The sequence below is a fragment of the Syngnathoides biaculeatus genome, chromosome 17, assembly GCF_019802595.1.
Source record: "Syngnathoides biaculeatus isolate LvHL_M chromosome 17, ASM1980259v1, whole genome shotgun sequence".
Lineage (NCBI taxonomy): Eukaryota > Metazoa > Chordata > Actinopteri > Syngnathiformes > Syngnathidae > Syngnathoides > Syngnathoides biaculeatus.
Genome location: NC_084656.1, coordinates 10,948,248 through 10,966,717, shown reverse-complemented (window position 1 = coordinate 10,966,717; position 18,470 = coordinate 10,948,248). Strand labels below are relative to the sequence as shown.

Genomic DNA, 18,470 nt, shown 5'->3' with positions numbered 1-18,470 from the left:
GCTTGAGGTTATCACGTTCACACGACCAAAATAGACAAACTGCGATGATGTGCTCGCTTAGTGCGAGGGACAAGAACAATTCTGCTGACCAGGTCGGAAAAGGATGGAACACACAGCACTTGTTCCCTCTGAGCACAGCTGTTCCCACTTTATTTTCATTATTTAAGGATGACTATGTATGGATTGCACATTTATCGTTGTGTGGTGAAGGGAAAAATAAATCCTGACAGCAAAAATTTGAGTAATTTAATTCTTATACAGTAGTTGCTTCAAAAGATGGCGGCACTGCACAATTTCCTGTATGTCCAAGTGAAGCTCCTCATCCCTCGTATATATTAATTGTTTCTTCCACATTATGGTGGAAAGGGAATACTATATTATTAACATACACACATCCATCCTTAAATACATAGTAACAAACGTGTTCAAGTGTTAGAAAATGACATGACATGCTTTTTCTTGGGCGGTTAAATGGTCCTTTGTATTCCACCATGTAATGATTCAATCAATCACCAATCTGCCTTATAAAGAAGTCTCTTTTCACCCCATTTTTGCCGCAGGGCGTCATTACCTAAAAAAAAAAAAAAAAAAAAAAAGTAGTTTGAACTCTTTGTCCTGTCTTCTTTATTGTACTCTAGATCTATTTGCACGGTTTCCTTAGCAAACGGGAAGTTGCTTTGAACTCTTGAGGCCTATTTATTGTTAATGTTCTACGGTGCATTAGCAATAAAGGCCACCTACTTGGCCAATTATTCTTGTGAAGTTGGCCTACATGAAGCATATTTTATCTTACTGAACAAGCAAAGAGGGGGCAAAATGCACCAAAAATGCACCAATTACTACTGAAAACGACTAAATAATCTATCTATCTATCTATCTATCTATCTATATCTATCTATCTATCTATCTATCTATCTATCTATCTATCTATCTATCTATCTATCTAATCTATCTATCTATCTATCTATCTATCTATCTATCTATCTATCTATCTATCTATCTATCTATCTATCTATCTATCTATCTATCTATCGCATAACCATTGAAAGAAAATCATGTGCCATTTGTGGTAAGGCAAAACCAAGAAAAGGAAATTCACGTCGCAATATTAATGTGACAGAATGACAGATTTTTCCAGGAGGCCTTTTTGTCCTCCTTCAACGTAATAGCCATTGGTGGATTTAATCCCTTTAAATTAGTCCCTCGCTAATCCCTACTAACCTCAAGGAGAGGTCACTCACATCAAAATGAAGATGCAAAAACGAATGCTCAGGTAATTGCGTTTAAAGTAAAATTAAAAAATATATATATATTCATGTTTAAAAGTAATGTTTTAGTTCACTTTTTTCTTTTTAATACAGAAAAATAATAAATCTGTTGCTGGAACCCATTATAGGGGAAAAAACTAATTTCTTGTTGTCTTTTTCAATTTTAAAAAATGTTACAATTTTCTTTTAATGACAATTTTTATGTTGTTTTACCTCCGATAAAGATAAATTCACAAAGTATGGAATTATGGCTCAAAGGCTTGGTGGCCCGGTCTGGAACCATCGGGCCTGGTCCAGCACAGCCTGCAATGGTAACAAGGGTCCCCCCCCCCCCCCTTCACATGGGCTCGCTCCTGTGGGAGGGGAAATAGAGGTTGGGTGTAGTATGAGCTGGGAGATGGCCAATGGTACTGCCCTTGGTGATCTGATCCCCAATTAGAGATGTTTGCTCTAGGGATGTGGGAATGATCTTGAGCAGGTGTGTGAGGTCTAGAAGTTCCGACTAGATATATTCGGGTTAGCCGCCACACACGATTTGGGCTCTGGTACCAGTCCTGTTGAGAGGGGTTGGACTCTCTTCCACTCTGGAGTTGCCCACCGTGAGAGGCACAGGGCAGGTCTGGTGGTTGGTGAAACAAAAACTAAGGCATGAAAGGAGTTCGATGATCTTCTTCGAGAAAGTTCTGCACGAATTTTAGCCATGCCCCAATAATCCTGATCACTGAAATGGTGAAAAATAATGTAAAGCTCCTGGTGTACTATATTGTTCTCAGCCTTTGCACATTTTCAACACTTCAAATGTATTTAATGTTTCAAAATTATTACCACTTTTGTGGGTCATTAAAAGCCACACGTTGCTTGTCCATTAGTCATACTGCGGCAGTTGTGGATAGCCCATGTGCTGAGAATGCACTGCACTGGGATAAAAGTCCTCCCGACGGGAGCGGGCTGGCCGGCCTGCACCGCCGTGTGACCCTGTGGTACTATCACATCTCATCTTGGCTCATTGTGTCTGCTGTATTAGAGGATTATGCTGACCTATGCCCTTGCCCCTGGTCAAATTGGAGCTGGGTGCACTATAAGCCTATATTTTGCTGATGCCAGCCTCGGGTTTTGGCTGTACTTTTGGCTCCCTGTCAGTGCCACCTAGGAAACTGTACTCGCGCAAAGCATAGATTGCTTATAGCAGCCGTGAAATCCAATTTAAACAAATTAAGTTAGTGTTGTCGACATACAGCTTTTGATTAAATGCCATCTCCTGTGCCCTTGTGATGCTGATAGTGGAGGGATGACGAATATTATAATAGTTGACTAAAAACTGGTGGATTGTTTAGAATCCTGTCAACTGTGTGATATTGTTTAATAGCGTTTTGCAAGCAATCACTTGAAATAAAATGGTATGAATTACTTGCCTGAATTTGAATTAAAACATCCTCCATTAATCCCTGAAAATAATGTTTTTGTACCTGAGCCCAAGTCCTCTCTGTTATTAAAGCACTGCTGCGGTGCCATCTTGTGGCATCTCTATGCCAAGGAAATATGTTGATGTAAGTTGAGGAACTCCATGTAAGTGCTTTCCCAACATCTCGTGTTATCTGTAGCCAATTATAACCATTTTCGGGAGGTCTGCATCCATTACCTTCTGATTTTTCCCCAGACCAAGGACCACTCTATACTATACTATGAACACAGAAAAAAAAAGTTTCAGAAAGAATATCATTTTATAAAAAGTCACAATAGTACAGGAAAAACATCCATTTTCCGTACCGTTTTTCCTCAGTCTAGTTGGATTCAGATTCGGGAATCAAGGATGTCTGTCCCTGAAACAAATGTTTTCCGGTAGTTAGTTGTGGGGTGACTAATCCATTTAAGACAAATAAATGGCTCCCATTTGCCCTTCAGGAATAAAACAAATAAAACAAGTCGCAAGTCAGCATTTCTCAATAAATCAGTGCGTTCCAGTTTCCAAAGTGAATCTCCCTCATGGACACCTTCATCATAACAAAATTTGCCCGACTCAGACCACTGAGCAAAGCCATTAGCTAGGAAGACCTCCCTCTATTATTAGATCCTGCTAAATTGGTAATTGCTAAACAAATTCCATATGGTGCCAATGAGTTTGTACATCTTTCCTTGATATCCACGGGGAGGGAAGACGCGAAGGGGTGCAGAGGCTTCCCCGAAAAGCAATCCTTGGGAATTATATGAAAAAACTCTCTGGAATATAAATTTATATAGTGGTTTCCTTCCCACACGCGAACTTTTTGGCAACTGACTACATCTTTACGAAGAATGTCTTTTCATCAATGATTTTTTTTTTGAACTAAATACGTTCATGGTGGGATTAACATATCAGATTTTCAGATGACTGACATTAATTCGCCTGCCATTTTGCATGCAACATCCCGTTGACTGTTAAGCATCCAAAATAACAGGCTGCCACTTGTCCACGAATGATCAAAAATTCTGTAATATACATGCCTGGCCACAAGGGGTGATGTCACGTCGTAAAGGAACATGAAGCTGATAAATTTGATATAAAAACGACAGAGGGGTTATTTACTCAGTGGAAAATAAGGGAGGGTTTTTTTTGGTACACGTTGTTGGGCTCATATTAAACAATATTACCAGTATTATAAAAGATATGATGAGTGAAAGGGGTGTTTAAATCCTAATAATAAGGACTTTTATTGAGAATTGCAGCAGAACAGAAGGAACCACAATGTTTTAGTGCGACCACGTCATCCTTTAATCATTATTGAATATGTTGTGCCCACAAAACGGGAAATCATCTCAATCAACTCATTTACAACATGTGGTAAGACTCCAAACTTCAATTTATTTGGCAAGAGTGTAAAGGTGCTGCTATTTTAGACACTGTCACATTCACAGTAAACATCAGATGTCTCCTGGAATTGATGTGTCAGCGGGTGTCTCCACCCACCCAGCTGACAGGGTATGGGGGGGGGGGGCACAGGGGTACACCAACCACATACTGGATCCAGCGCAGTCCACCAGCCCTACTGAAGTGTCCCCAAAATAGCCACCAGCAGGATAACGCAGGGGCCCACCGCTGCCCACCCTCCGGATCGTCACCTCCACCTACGGTCCCAGGCGCCCCCCTGCTGCCGCTGTCCCCAGCCATCCACCCATGGGAGACGCCCATCACTATGAATCACAAAAAGCCGCTGCTCCTTTCCTAATCCAGTTAGAAAGTGTCATAAATATCTACCTTTATTCCCTAACTGTTCCATCCTTGTTTTTGTATTACTACTTTCTCTATGTCAGTTGTTCCGTCTCATTAAGTCATCATCCAGCGTGAGACAGATTTGCTGAAGAGAGTCAGGGTGTGTTTGAGACGAGCGCTCTCCTCCGGCATATGCTAGTGGCTAATTTTAGCCTTGTGGGGCAGCGCACTGTGCGTCCCAGTGGAGGACTTGAACCATGGAGGGATCTGAGCATCAGCCCTCCTGTTCTGTTTCTCTCTCTCTCTCTCTCTCTCTCCCTCTCTCTCTCTCTCTCTCTCTCTCTCTCTCTCTCTCTCTCTCTCGCTCTGTCTGGTCGCTGTCCTTTTACTGCAGAAAAGGTTACGGTACAGTTTCAATGGACCACAGTGGAGTAGATGGCCATTGAAAGAGGCTGTAAACCACCTGCCTCGGTTGTACTTGTACCCCACATTTTCAATACAAAGTAATGCTATGTTGTCAATGCAATCATTGAAGGGTTGTGCATGTGAAATCAGTCTCGCAGCACCACTGATTATAGTCAAGCCAAATCAGAATTTCGAGGGTTTTTCCACTGACAAAATACAGAATTTTACTGGGTGATCATCTTGTATTGGATTTTATTTGGGAGTGTGACTGCTAATAATATGTTTGGTAACAACCGCGAGACAGTTCAGCTTTATATATTTATTTCTATTCTGAGTAGACCCACAAAAGGTGTTATGAACCCATATGCTCAAAAGGACATAAGAAGCTTGCCATGTTGCTTTCAAGCCCCACAAAATTTACGGCCCCTGCAGCTAGTTTTACAACCTAGCATTTAATATTCATGTCTATCTGAATGAGCAAAAAATGTCTGAAAAGAAACTGGAGGTCAGACGTTTTTGGTGTGAATTTGAAGTTAGATTTGTTGGAAGTGATTGTTTCAGAGTCATTTTGGCCATATCCAAGTGTCCTTCAAAGGCAGACGTCAACGTGTATACTAAACAGAGAGGTGATGCTAAATTTTGAGTTCTCATTATGGATGGGAAGAGTACGGGACTTGCAGCAAAACCTGAAACTACATGCCAGTGCAAGAAGAAACCATTTTGGCTTGATGCGGCCATTTTACTGCAATTTTCTTCAAAGACAATCTTTAAGATTTCTACCTCTACCTAATTTTAAGTACGTACACTGAAGAGACAGGTAGCGCTAAAATGATAACATTTCAAATTTCCATTTTTGCATGTCGGCAGCAAAGTTTGATGAATTGCAGCAAAATCTGGAACTAATAATTCACCTCCTGAAGGTTAGAGCTTATCCAAAAGTGCTTTCGAGCAGTCGTTCTCAACGGTTGTCACCCTGGGACCGGCGTTAGCCTGTTGTTGCAAAGTCTCGACCACTTTCATGGAAATCATGAACAAAAAAAAATATTTTTCTCTTTTAGTATCTGTGTGCAACCACCCAAAAGCAGACCTGTTGTCAATATTGAAGGGAATTTACCTGAACAACCCCCCCTACCGTTTTCCAAATTTCACGTGTGGAGTCTTAATCTTTCGCTCGATGTGAATTAATGTTTTCGCACCGTTTTGGAGGTGAACGTGAAATCCTACCACTTAGCCGACGAAATAGGCCCAATTAAGCGTCATTTCAGCCGTGATTCAGCCGTGATTAATTAAAAAGGGCGCTTTGAGAGGAAATGGAAAACCATCGTTTTTAAAAATAGATCGTAATTAGACTAAATATTTCACTTGGCAGATCCTGGAATTCGACGGGTTTATTACCCAAGAGCACCAATCAGCGATCATCAATGTCCATATTTAACGATTATGGGTAGAGGAATTATGGAATAACTAACTTGGAACGGGGAAAGAAAAAGCCTCATTATTAGATACTGGGTAATGGTGCCAGGGTTTAAGTCAGTTCTTTCCGTCCAAATAGATCAAATACATAAATAAAACTGCTTCTAATTTCTATTTTACACCACCCAATTCCTTTTTTTCTCATAAAACATCTTGCGTGGTGGCCACTGTATTCTTATAGTAGATGACCCTCAAATTTGAGCATTAGAGTACCAATAATGCCGAAACAAAGACCACAATGGACGATGGCATACTTAAATTGGAAAAAGTACTTAAAGTTTCTCTAAAGAGGATAATATGGGACGAAAAATGCAACTGAATTTAAATCCTTTATGTATGAATTTGAATTCATACAACTGAATAATTGCAGTCAAAAATGGAATTTGAAAAACAGAATTGGAATTTCTCCCGTCTCACTTGAAACGTTGCATTTTAAATCTGATCTGAATCTCAATAGTATCATTTGAAATTGATTTTTTTTTTGTTTAAGTTTGATGCTGAAGTCTAATAAATCTGAAAGAAAATGGAAGAATGTTTAAATCGGCAAAGAAAATTCAAATTCTATATTTTCCCATTCAGTTCGACAGATTCAATTCCAAATTTGCAGTGACTCGCATCCGGGGACTGCAAGGAAAAGCAATCAATCGCGATACGCAGATCCCATCCTTGGCCAATCAGCGACTTTGTTTTTTACGTCATGTGACATAGGGACTCTCTGGAAAATTATGTCTTTGAACCAGCAACAGTATTTTAACTTTAATCCAACATCTCTGTTTTCTCTGTGTCTGTCTACAGATTTTCCACATGACCTATGATCTGGCTAGCGCTGTGGTAAGAATATTTAACTTGATAGGCATGATGCTGCTGCTGTGTCACTGGGACGGCTGCCTCCAGTACCTGGTACCCCTACTCCAAGACTTCCCCCCTGACTGCTGGGTGTCGCTAAACGGTATGGTTGTAAGTATCACACATTTCCTTTATTTTCTCGTTTTGGATGCTGTGTGTCTGGTTTGTGCGTGCAATTGAATAAGAGTTTATTATCTTATTTTAATATACATTTCAGTGTTTAACTACTTCTGCATACGTTTTGTGGCTTACGGGTTCGTCGTTGTCCATTTCCTAACATGTACACCTTGTGTTATTCAAATGACAATTTTATTCTCCTTTATTCACCTGTGATTGACTTTACTGTAGTAATATAGCAACTTTATTTGCATCCCTCAACAGGATAGTAACGTTTCTTTCGGCTTGTCCCTTTCGAGGTCACCACAGCGTGTCATCTCAGATGAACGCACATATATGTTTGGCACAATTTTTACGCCGGATGCCCTTCCTGACGCAACCCTTCTCAGGGACTGGAGGCCCCATGGGATACGAAGTCACAACCCCTGGTTTACCAAACTAGTGCTCTAACCACTGAGCTACGATAACAAATTTATTTTTGTAAAATGACACATTTCTTGCAAGATTGCAAGTTTTTTGTTGTTTAATTTGTTTTTCTGTGATAATTTTGTACTTTATTTGCGTAACGTGAATTGAAACTTCATTTTGCAAAAAATTTATATGGAATCCAATAATATACATAAGACTGTGTGACATCAAAATTACCCTTTATTCGTCTTTTATGATCAACTTTGAAAACACTTCATTTTGATGTGTTATTTGCCTTCTGGGCCTTTTGTGGTGATTCACAGCTGTAAAGAAACAAAGTTTATTTGAAACCATTTCTCTTGACTGAATTTATATGCACTTATATCATTTCATGAAGATTTAATTTGAGATTATTTTGGCAAAAGACCCATTTAAGTGACCCAAAAATGGATTTGGCACACCACAAAGAATGGTATTGTTAACAAGCCTGCCAAATTTGAATGAATAGAAAAAGTACATCAAGTGGTGAAGAATTTAGACATTTGTTTCAGCTTTCAGACGCTGTGAACTTGTCACGGCATGTTCTGAAAACAAAACGTTCAGCTGTCAAACAAATACGGGCCTTCTCTCACGGCTCCGTGCGAGTGATTTCCACCTTTTCACGGGCTGCAGAGAGGCACCTTGTGGTGGCCAGGGAGCATGTGAGCCCTGGTGTAATAATGCGCTGATACTATTTTGCCCTCTTTTGCTCCCGTTGAAATTCAGCTGGCGTGCTGCTGCACCCGCCTCAGAGTGCACCATAGGCAGCCACAGCTGCACGTTGCACCAGTCTGCACGGATTATGTATTTTTTTTCCCTCCTCCTTGCAGTCCGCCGCACCATGCGACGCTGTCGGGTCTGGTTGAGTGCTGTCTCGCTTAGCATGCTGCATGTGGCTGCACACGGCAGAGAGACAGTAGCCCAAATAAAACAAAAGATATTGATACACTTCAGAAAAGATGTATTTTTTTCAGTGTTGTCGTAGTGTGATGGCTAACTGCAAGATACAGTGGTAGAAATGAGCTAGATTATGATCAATCAGGAAGTGGCAACTGAGCTGAATATCCACTGCGTGGAATGAAGACAATTGGTACTTATACAGTATAGTGGGATTCAGCTGAGTCACGACATGACTGAGATGGTGAAAAAGAATTATTTCACAATTGCAAACTGGATTGTTCTCACTCTTTGCACACTTTCAGCCCTTCAAAAATATTTGTTATATTATAACATATATGTTAATATATATTTAGAAACTGATTCACAGAAGCAAATTTCAAAACATATTATATTGGGTAATATCTCAAGCTTCACTTTTCTAATTTGCATCCATTTTTATGAGGGTGGCACGGTGGCGTAACTGTAGAGCGATGCCATCACAGTTCTGAGGACTGGGGTTCAAATCCTGGCCTCACCTGTGTGGAGTTTGCATGGTCTCCTTGTGCCTGCGTGGCTTTTCTCTGGACACTCCAATTTCCTCCCAAATCCTCAAAACATATATTAATTGGAGACTCTAAATTGCCCCTAAGTGTGATTGTGAGTGCGACTGTTGTCTGTCTCTATTTGCCCTGAGATTAACTGGCAACCGGTCCAGGGTGGACCCCACCTACTGCCCAATAACAGCTGGGATAAGCTGGTGAGGATAAGCAGCTCAGAAAATGGATGTATGGATGGATTATATAATTGATGTTCATGCTGTGATAAAAACAAAATTTGGAATTTATTCTCCTGGTTCTCAGTACCTATTGTTTTTTTTGTTTTTTTTACACTAAGCACTAACTTACTCTTACGCGTGTAAACTCTGGTCGCTTACCAAAACAGCAGTCCCTACCATGGCATTTAAAGAGTGTGGGCACTTGACCATGTACAAAAATTGCGAGGCATTTGTTTGTGCGGGGCTGTGTTGACGTTTTGTGGTGCTCTTGTGTCTCCTGGGGACGTCACACTTTTTTCCCCCTTCTGTTTTCCGCCTCCTCAGCTGGGGTGAAACGAGTGATGGGATCGCGTGGAGCGCCTCGTAGGCGATGCAGATTGTAAACGCTCGCCTCGGGCCGTCCCCTGCCTCCTCGTCCAGCCTCTTCCTCCAACAAACTCTCCACATGCAAAGCGACTGTTGCGAAGCATCCGGGCTTGAGGTGCAAACGTCAGCTATCCTCAGCGTCACATCTCTTTACTTTTCCGGTCAGCTAAAGCCTACCGTGGCTGATTCAGTCAAAAACAAACATGGGAATCGTTTTCTCCAACGACTGCCACGGTTCATCCTGATTACGTGCTCCAAACTGTGCAAATGTCGTCATTCCTTTTGCCACACATTATTAAACTATGACAAAGTCATCCAAAGGGCCTAATGAACAGCCTACATTTGCGCTGCACCTCTCGCGCTGAATAAATCTGACTTATTACCCCGCTGCAGATCAATATGGAATCATGGAAAAGAGTTAATTAGCTGCACCCTGCGAGGCTTCATTTGCATCAAGCGCTTTCGCCGCGACGGGAGGTTTCCCCAACAAGAGCTGAAGTCGGAAGAAAAATTGGCTCTTACACTCCTTTCAGTTCGGAGTGGCCATGAGAGTGTTTGAACCAGCCCCCCTTGCAATTTTAAAAAGTATTTAAAACCAGAGGAAAAACAGAGAAACAAGTTAGGCGCATATTATATCAATTCATCCATCCATTTTCTGGGTCCACTTATCCTCACGAGGGTTGCCGAAGTGCTGAGCCTATCCCAGCTCCCATCAAGCAGTCGGCAGGAACACCCTGAACTGGTTGGCAGCCAATTGCAGGGCACATGGAGACAGACAAGAGTCACACTCACAATCACACCTAGGGAATATTTAGAGTGTCCAATTAATCTTGCATGTTTTTGGGATGTGGGAGGAAACCGGTGTGCCCAGAGAAAAACCACGCACGGGGAGAACATGCAAACACCACGCAAGCGGGGCCGGGATTTGAACCCCGGTCATCAGAACTGTGAGGCCAACGCTCTACAGCTGCGCCACTGTGCCGCCAGTGACAACTATATTCTTGTGAAATTATTTTTCCCCTTTAATATTGGACTTTTTGTTGTAGGATTGTGAATTCATCCTCACAATATGACAACTTATTGTGAATAAAATTACACTTTCATAAGTAGTCATGTTTTTGTGGGTGGAAATGTCAAGACTGATCTCTTAATATCTCAATATTTTTTTTCATTGTAAAATTCTTCACATAACATAACTACTGTCCCCCGAAGCATTTCAAAGTTCTTCTTCTGCAATTGTGCGTTTTTTTTCTTGTAATATTATTACTTTTTTCCCATATGATATTTTTTTCCCACTTTTTTGTAGGAACAAGTGGAAAAAAAGTCTCTAGTCTAGGAACATTACAGGTCCCCTAATTTAAAAGATGTCTCACAGTTAAGAAAAAAAATATATCTTTCGACATGTTCGGACAGCAGTGATAGCACATCTATAGATAGAACCCCACATGGAATGAGAATGTGATGCTCGTATGATAAACCTATTTTTGGATGTCAGAATATTTGCCTGGGCTTGTTTGTGCATCTGCCTAGCCACAAGCACAATCACCTAAACCGCAGGGACTGGATCAGGGGTAGCGAACGTTTTCGATTGATTTGGACTTCACTTATTTGCTGAATAAAGAAGAAGAAACAATTTGACACCTATGGGAAGTTGATGCGTGTTCTGGCAAAAGTCCTCCAAACACTGGCATAGAAACAGGAGTTCATTTGTGTAAATACGTTTTCATTTGTTTTATTGATTGACTCTTAAGGTGGATATCACAATAGTTCCATTGTCACGATATATCGTATTAAAATTGTCACCATATCGTCATGATCTTGTCTGGGTATAGCATACAGTGAGCCCTTGTTCTTAAACTTTAGTTACGGATTGGCTATACTAAGGTAGGGCCCGTAGCCGTTACTTATTAGTGTATACACATGGTGTCCAGGACTAAGGTGAGTCCTGGTCAGCAAGGACTGGCAATAGTGGTAAGTGGGCCTTTAGGGGCGTTATCAGCTTGACTAATGGCCTTAGTGTAGCTTCTTACTCCCAAGTGGCCACATTGACTTAATCAGCATCTAAGATAATATACAGTAGCTGTCAGGCGAGAGAGCGATGGGGCCTGTCGCCATGACTGTGTACAGTTCAGGACGCTTGTGTTCTCTTTTTCCCAAACTTTGTAAGACCTTTCAATGGCATTATGTTCAACATGATCAAGACAGGGAGATATTGTTGTCTGTTTTTTTTTTTGTTTTTTTTTTTAAACAGACACTTCCCAACATCAGAGAAGGAGGAGTCCTCTGTGACTTTTCAATTAAAAGTTAGTTTCAGAGATAGCCAGTTTTCCTAACTAAAGAAACAACCAAGCAAGCAAGCAAAAATCACAGCTTGTACACCCTGTTGAATGTTGCAAAGGGTACTTTAGGAAAAAGCATGCCTAGAAATGTGGGGATAGAAATATCATTAATTAGCAATTTTCCCTGTCCACAAATCATTCTCGAAAGAAGCATCAGGTTGATCAGGGTGTGCCAATACGAAAAGGGCTGGATTATTTTCAAAACTAATGGAAGAGCCAAAACCCTTTCTCAGATACTTCCCAATGTCAGAGAAGGAGTACCCCAACAATGTGGTTGTAGAAATTGAATTATTCCCTGATCTTAATTTAGACACTTCCCTACGGGTTGGAAAACTCTACTCTAAGATGTCGCGGTAGAGGCTTACGTCATCAGCTCTTTCAATAGTCTATTGTCAATAGAAGTTTTGGAAATTCAATGACTTTTATCTGGATGTACCAATCCATATTGAACTTGGCCATTTTAACGTTGGCAAAACAGACAAAATTTTGAATACTTTCCAACACCGTAGAGGGAGCTCAATCCTCAAAATGTAGGGGCAGAACCAAAATTCTAAAATTCAAAAAGGATTTTCAATTCAAAGATTACTGCCAACTAGAATGAAAAAACTACTGAAACATAGAAAATTTGATGTTTGAAACTTTTTCAAATTTTTCAAGGAGCACGTAGTGTCATTGGAAGAGTTCAACCCTAAAAACGTGGGGGCAGAAATTAAATTCATAAGCTATTTTGGAAGTTTGTGAATCCTTTTCTTAAATTGTGTCACTGTCAGATCACAGATTTTGGTTTTCATTGCCAAAAGAAATCATTGATGGGCCCTCGTTATCCAGTTCCAGTTTGGTTGGGTGTTTTATACATCCAAGTGCATTTACGAAAAGGAGTTGTTTCCACCAGAGTTGTAAAGATGTCAAACGTGTTGGATAAGGAGCTCAATATCTGTGTTCCAAGTTAGTGGAACAATTGTTATTTCTCTTTTGCGTGTCAAGTAACCTTTCTTGCTAATCAAAGAATGTTGTGGACGCCACGAGCGAAAAGCAAACCTCGCTCGGCAGAAAGTCATCCTCAACGCGGAAGATTATCGTCCAAATAATTTCAGAAGTTGAGACATTGGCAGAGACTCACGCAACATTCCAAAAGATAGTTAACATCAGCGTCTGGTACCACAGAGGCGTTTACTTCCACCCTCATGGGTTCAAAGTCCGCTCTGCCTTCTGTGTACTCTCAGCAAGAACAGCATGTTTTTTTCCATTTGATTATGTAATTGGACAGATACATATTAACCATCACTTTTCTGTTTTGGGCATGCATGCAACAGATTATTAGATTTTAGAGTGCTATATGATCAGGTTATGAGAGACATTGTGTGTAGATTAAAAAAAATGGGAAATTCGTGAATAGATAAAATTGGACCAGTTCAATATTAATTGAGCACATCTCGCAGAAAGAGGCAGAAGTAAAAAGTCTCCTTTTTTCAAGCGTTTCTTGTAGTTAAGTGTGTCCTAGTCTGGCCAATTGATGGCCACTTTGGATTAGATGTCCAAGTGAAGACCGGTCATTACTAGAGGAGCTGAGATGATTGAGGTGTGACGATACAATGTGGTGGTTGCAAAAGAAAAGATATTTAGCTGTCTGAAAACCCACAAAATCACACATGATTGCAGTTTGCAGTTCATTTCTCTTCTGTCTTCTATTCACAGGGTTTTTGTTCTTCTTTGAAAGTTTTAGGTGTAACAGCATGATACCACAATTCCAGTAACAAGCGGTCCATAATTTGGCAATTTTTATGTGGAAGAAACATTCTGAATATCAAACAAAATTATCTGTAGCATATCACTTTTGTGAAGTTCGGAACAAAACGAAAAGGGGTATTTATGAAGATACATCAAGAACCAAGGCTGAGTATCATAGCTCACCAGAACATATACATGGATGCACACATTGTGAAGAAACCATGTCAGAATCTACTCAAATGCTAATTGTCTTTTAAAACAACCTTTTTTTCTAAATATCGTTGATTTCATAGGGAGGTTTTGAATGGAAGTCGCGTGTTTTGCTGGTTCATACGGATGAATGCAACATTTTGACTGTGATTGGGGATAAAATTTTGGTGTGATAATGAAGTCAGTGTTCCACTTTTTTGGAACCAAGGCCGAGCTGGCGGATGAATATTCAACCACATTGCTTATTTGGCTGCATGCATGTGGAGTTTCATTACAACAAGACGCTTGAATAATCGCTGATCATTTGTTAGGCGCCCCACTTATGGAGGAAGATATTTTTTTTTTTCCTGTGGAGAAGAAGTCTTAATACACCAGTGAGTCACTCCGCCACCCAAGTGTTACGTGATGACCAATTCTTTCAATCTCTGAAATTCTTCACAAATGGAAAATATGCCGTTTGACCGGTGAAACAAAATCAATAGTTACAAAAGTCTGCGATTGGCCTCCTTATGAAGCAGGTCTCGCAGTGAGTCACTCTGAGAGGAGAAAAAAAGGAATACAAATCAGGTTAGTTGGGAGCACTGCTGTGAAAAATAATAACTGCATTTGTTTTTCTGGCCCGTGTAAGGCGGCAACACTGCCAGAAAAGGCTCAGCATGTGCAACAATATTGAAGCCTTTAAAAGTCCACATTTCAACATGAAAACAGTTTCAGGTTCACCTTTAAGAAATTACAAATAATTACTGCCTCATAACAAATTCATTTTGCCATTTCGTGAAAATGCAATAACCTCCCAGTACTGGACCCTTTTTCTTTTTATTTGTTAAGAGTATGACCAAAATATGCTTGGTGAGCTAAAGGTTAACCTGAAAAGCTAACATAGCCATCTGTATTTCTGGCGAGCTGCCAGCCTGAAAGGCTAATGGCTAAGGCTAATACAACCTCACTCAGTTCTCCCCTTCTTGTCAAACATCACAAATTGATTGACCCAAATGTATGACACCAGCCACAAAAAGATCCAACTCGACATGCTTTTTCACATAAATTTGGTAAAATAAGCACAAGAAATCATTCCATTTACTGCCTTGCTAATCTAATGTAGCAGTCTATATTCATTTGTTTTTAGTCAAGCAACATAAACAGATGGGAGTGAAACACACGACACGAGTCACAAAAGATGCAAATCCTTCATTTAAGTTTTTCGTTCACCTCTTTCTACATTTCACAACCAAGTGAATCATTCTCTAGTTACTATTTTGCTAAATATTAACATGTAGCGCCGGAGAAAAGGAGTCGGAGGCGGAGTGTCGGACACAGGAACAGAACTTGCTTTATTGTTCGACATCAAAACACTACTCGCATAACGGCGGGAACTCTGTTAACCTTTACTCCGGAAGCGCAACAACAAAAACAGTCCGTGCGGAACCCCGCACCCCAACTCGAGGTCCCGCGGGTGAATTATGTAAACACCAAACAAGCCCCCCCAGAATTCACCCATAGTCAAAATCCTTGTGCTGTGGAGGGATGATGACCCGACCCCGGCGGGTGTGCACTGTAGGGGCCGAGGGGGCGGGGCCGCACTGTCCATTGAGTCACTGGACAAGGGCTCAGGCGGGGTCAAGGGCACCCCGGCAGGCGCAGGGGCACAGGGCAAAGGGGGACGACCCCGGAGCGGGGGGAGGGTGAACCCCAAAGGCTGGGCAATGTCCAGGTGCGCGGGTTTGACCCTGTCCACGGAAACAGTTTCGGGTTTGCCGCCAATGTCCACGAGCAGGCTCTTATCCCCATGCTCCAGGACCCTGAACAGTCCGTCGTATGGGGGGCGGAGAGGTCCACGGTGGGCGTCATGACGAACAAACACAAAATCCGCAGAGCGCAGGTGACGGGGCAGCCGGGCAGCTGGGGTGCCATGTTGCGACGTGGGAACCGACGCGAACCCTTTTGCGGCCCCCAGCAGGGAGGACCGTTGCCTGGCTGCGGACCAGGGCGCTGTGGCGTCCGGGATGAATTCGCCAGGGACCCGCAGTGGCTGGCTGTAGACGAGTTCGGCGGATGAGGACAACAGGTCCTCCTTGGGGGCGCACCTGAGGCAGAGCATGACCCACGGGAGCTTATCCAACCAGTTGCCGTCCGTCAAGCCAGCACGCAGGGCTGCTTTCATGGAGCGGTGGAATCGCTCGCAAAGACCGTTCGCCTGGGGGTGATAGGCGGTAGTGCGGTGCAGCTTGACCCCCAAACTCTCAGCGACTGTGTTCCAGAGTTCAAAGGTAAACTGAGGGCCACGATCTGAGGAAAGGTCGCACGGTGTCCCGAAGCGTGCAACCCACGTGCCGATGAACGCCCGGGCCACGTCTGACGACGTTGTCGAGGAGAGGGGAACGGCTTCGGGCCAGCGGGTCGTCCTATCCACCATGGTGAGCAAGTAGGTGAATCCGTGCGAGGGAGGAAGTGGACCTACCAAGTCGACGTTGATGTTGTCAAACCTCCTCTCGGGGACAGCGAAGGGCTCCAAGGGGGCTTTTGTGTGGCGATGCACCTTAGCACGCTGACAGGCCACGCACAAGTCGAGCCAGGCCTGCACATCTTTCTTGAGACCGCGCCACACGAACTTCTGGGCCACCAGCCTCACGGACAGTTTCCTTCCGGGGTGGGAGAGGTTGTGGATCGCCTCGAAAACAGCTCTTCGCCAGTTTGCAGGGACCAGCGGCCGAGGCTGGTCAGCCGAGAGGTCGGACAGCAACCTGACGCCCGAGTCACCAACCGCGACTTCCTCCAGGCGCAAACCCGTGTCAGAAGTCTTGAGGGCCTGCACCCCGTGGTCCGAGGCATGGTCTGCGCTCAAGCGGGAGTAGTCGAGACCCAGATGCACAGTGCCGACGACCGCCCTGGAGAGGCAGTCCGCGACCACATTGGATTTGCCGGCGATGTGTTGGATGTCCGTAGTTTACTCAGAGATGAACGACAGTTGGCGTTGCTGGCGGGCGGACCACGGCTCGGCCACCTTGGACATGGCGAAAGTGAGGGGTTTATGGTCCACATATGTCGTGAAGTCACGGCCTTCCAATAGGCAGCGGAAGTGGCGGATCGCCAGCCAGAGGACGAGGAGCTCTCTATCGAACGTGCTGTATTTGCGCTCCCTGGGGACCAGCTGACGGCTGAAAAAGGTAAGCGCTTGCCAGGCGCCGCCGACCCACTGTTCGAATACGGCTCCAACAGCGTAGTTCAATGCATCGGTAGTGAGAGCGACGGGCCCCGTGGGTCGGGTGGGCCAGCATAGCGGCACGACTCAGCGCGGCCTTCATAGCCTCGAAGGCTTCCATCCTCTCGGCCGTCCATTGAACGTCCCGGTTGGGGGCCTTGTCTTTAAGAGCCTCATAGAGCGGGCGCATGATGTGGGCCGCCCGGCGGATGAACCGGTGGTAGAAAGTCACCATCCCCAGGAACTCCCGGAGGCCCCGAGCCGAGCGAGGTCGGTGAAAAGCGGAGACGGCCTCCACCTTTTCCGGAAGGGGGGCGGCGTCGTTCTTGTCTATGAGGTGCCCGAGGAACGGGATAGAGGGCACCCCGAAAACACACTTCGCCGGGTTGATGATCATGCCATGCTGCTCAAGTCTTGCGAAGAGGTCGCGGAGGTGCATCAGATGTTCATCCTCCGAGGAGCTGGCGACGAGGATGTCATCCAAACAGACGAACACAAATGGCAAGTCCCTGAGCACAGAATCCATTAAATGCTGGAAAGATTGTGCCGCGTTTTTAAGACCAAACGGCATCCTCAGAAACTCGAACAGTCCAAACGGAGTGATTATAGCTGTCTTGGGAACGTCTGAGGGGTGCACGGGAACCTGGTGATACCCGCGCACCAGGTCGACCTTGGAGAACAGGATTTTGCCCGCCAGGTGGGCTGAGAAGTCCTGAATGTGTGGAACAGGGTAGCGATCGGGCGTAGTGGCGTCGTTAAGGCGGCGGTAGTCACCACACGGTCGCCACCCGCCACTCGGTTTAGGGACGATGTGTAGTGGCGAGGCCCACGGGCTATCCGAGCGGCGAACGATGCCCAGACGCTCCATGTTGGCAAACTCGGACTTAGCGACTGCTAGCTTCTCAGGGTCAAGCCGTCGGGCCCTCGCGTGAATCGGGGGGCCCTTGGTCTCAATGTGGTGCTCGACCCCATGTTTAGTCGTGGCAGAGGAGAAAGTGGGCCGTGTCAAGCCAGGGAACTCACCAAGGAGGAGTTGGTACTTGGTGCCGTCCGAGAGCGAACTGGAGAGACCGCCATAAGTCGCCTCATTGCGGACGCAGGCGACCGTGGAAAAAGTCAGTGCATCCACCAGACGGCCCCTCTTAACATCCATCAGCAGCCCGTGGGCACAAAAAAAATCTGCACCGAGGAGAGGGAATGAGACATCCGCAGTGACAAAGTCCCATGTGAA

At 43.8% G+C, this 18,470-nt stretch overlaps 1 protein-coding gene across 1 annotated transcript in view; it reads left to right on the top strand.

Moving 5' to 3' along the window:
• The window catches only part of LOC133491010 (potassium/sodium hyperpolarization-activated cyclic nucleotide-gated channel 1), an 87,142-nt gene that overhangs the window by 31,158 nt on the left and 37,514 nt on the right, over positions 1-18,470 (top strand). The window contains exon 3 of the mRNA XM_061801825.1: positions 7,129-7,290. Coding sequence (XP_061657809.1) covers positions 7,129-7,290 — 162 coding nt within the window. The remainder of the gene's footprint in view (positions 1-7,128; positions 7,291-18,470) is intronic.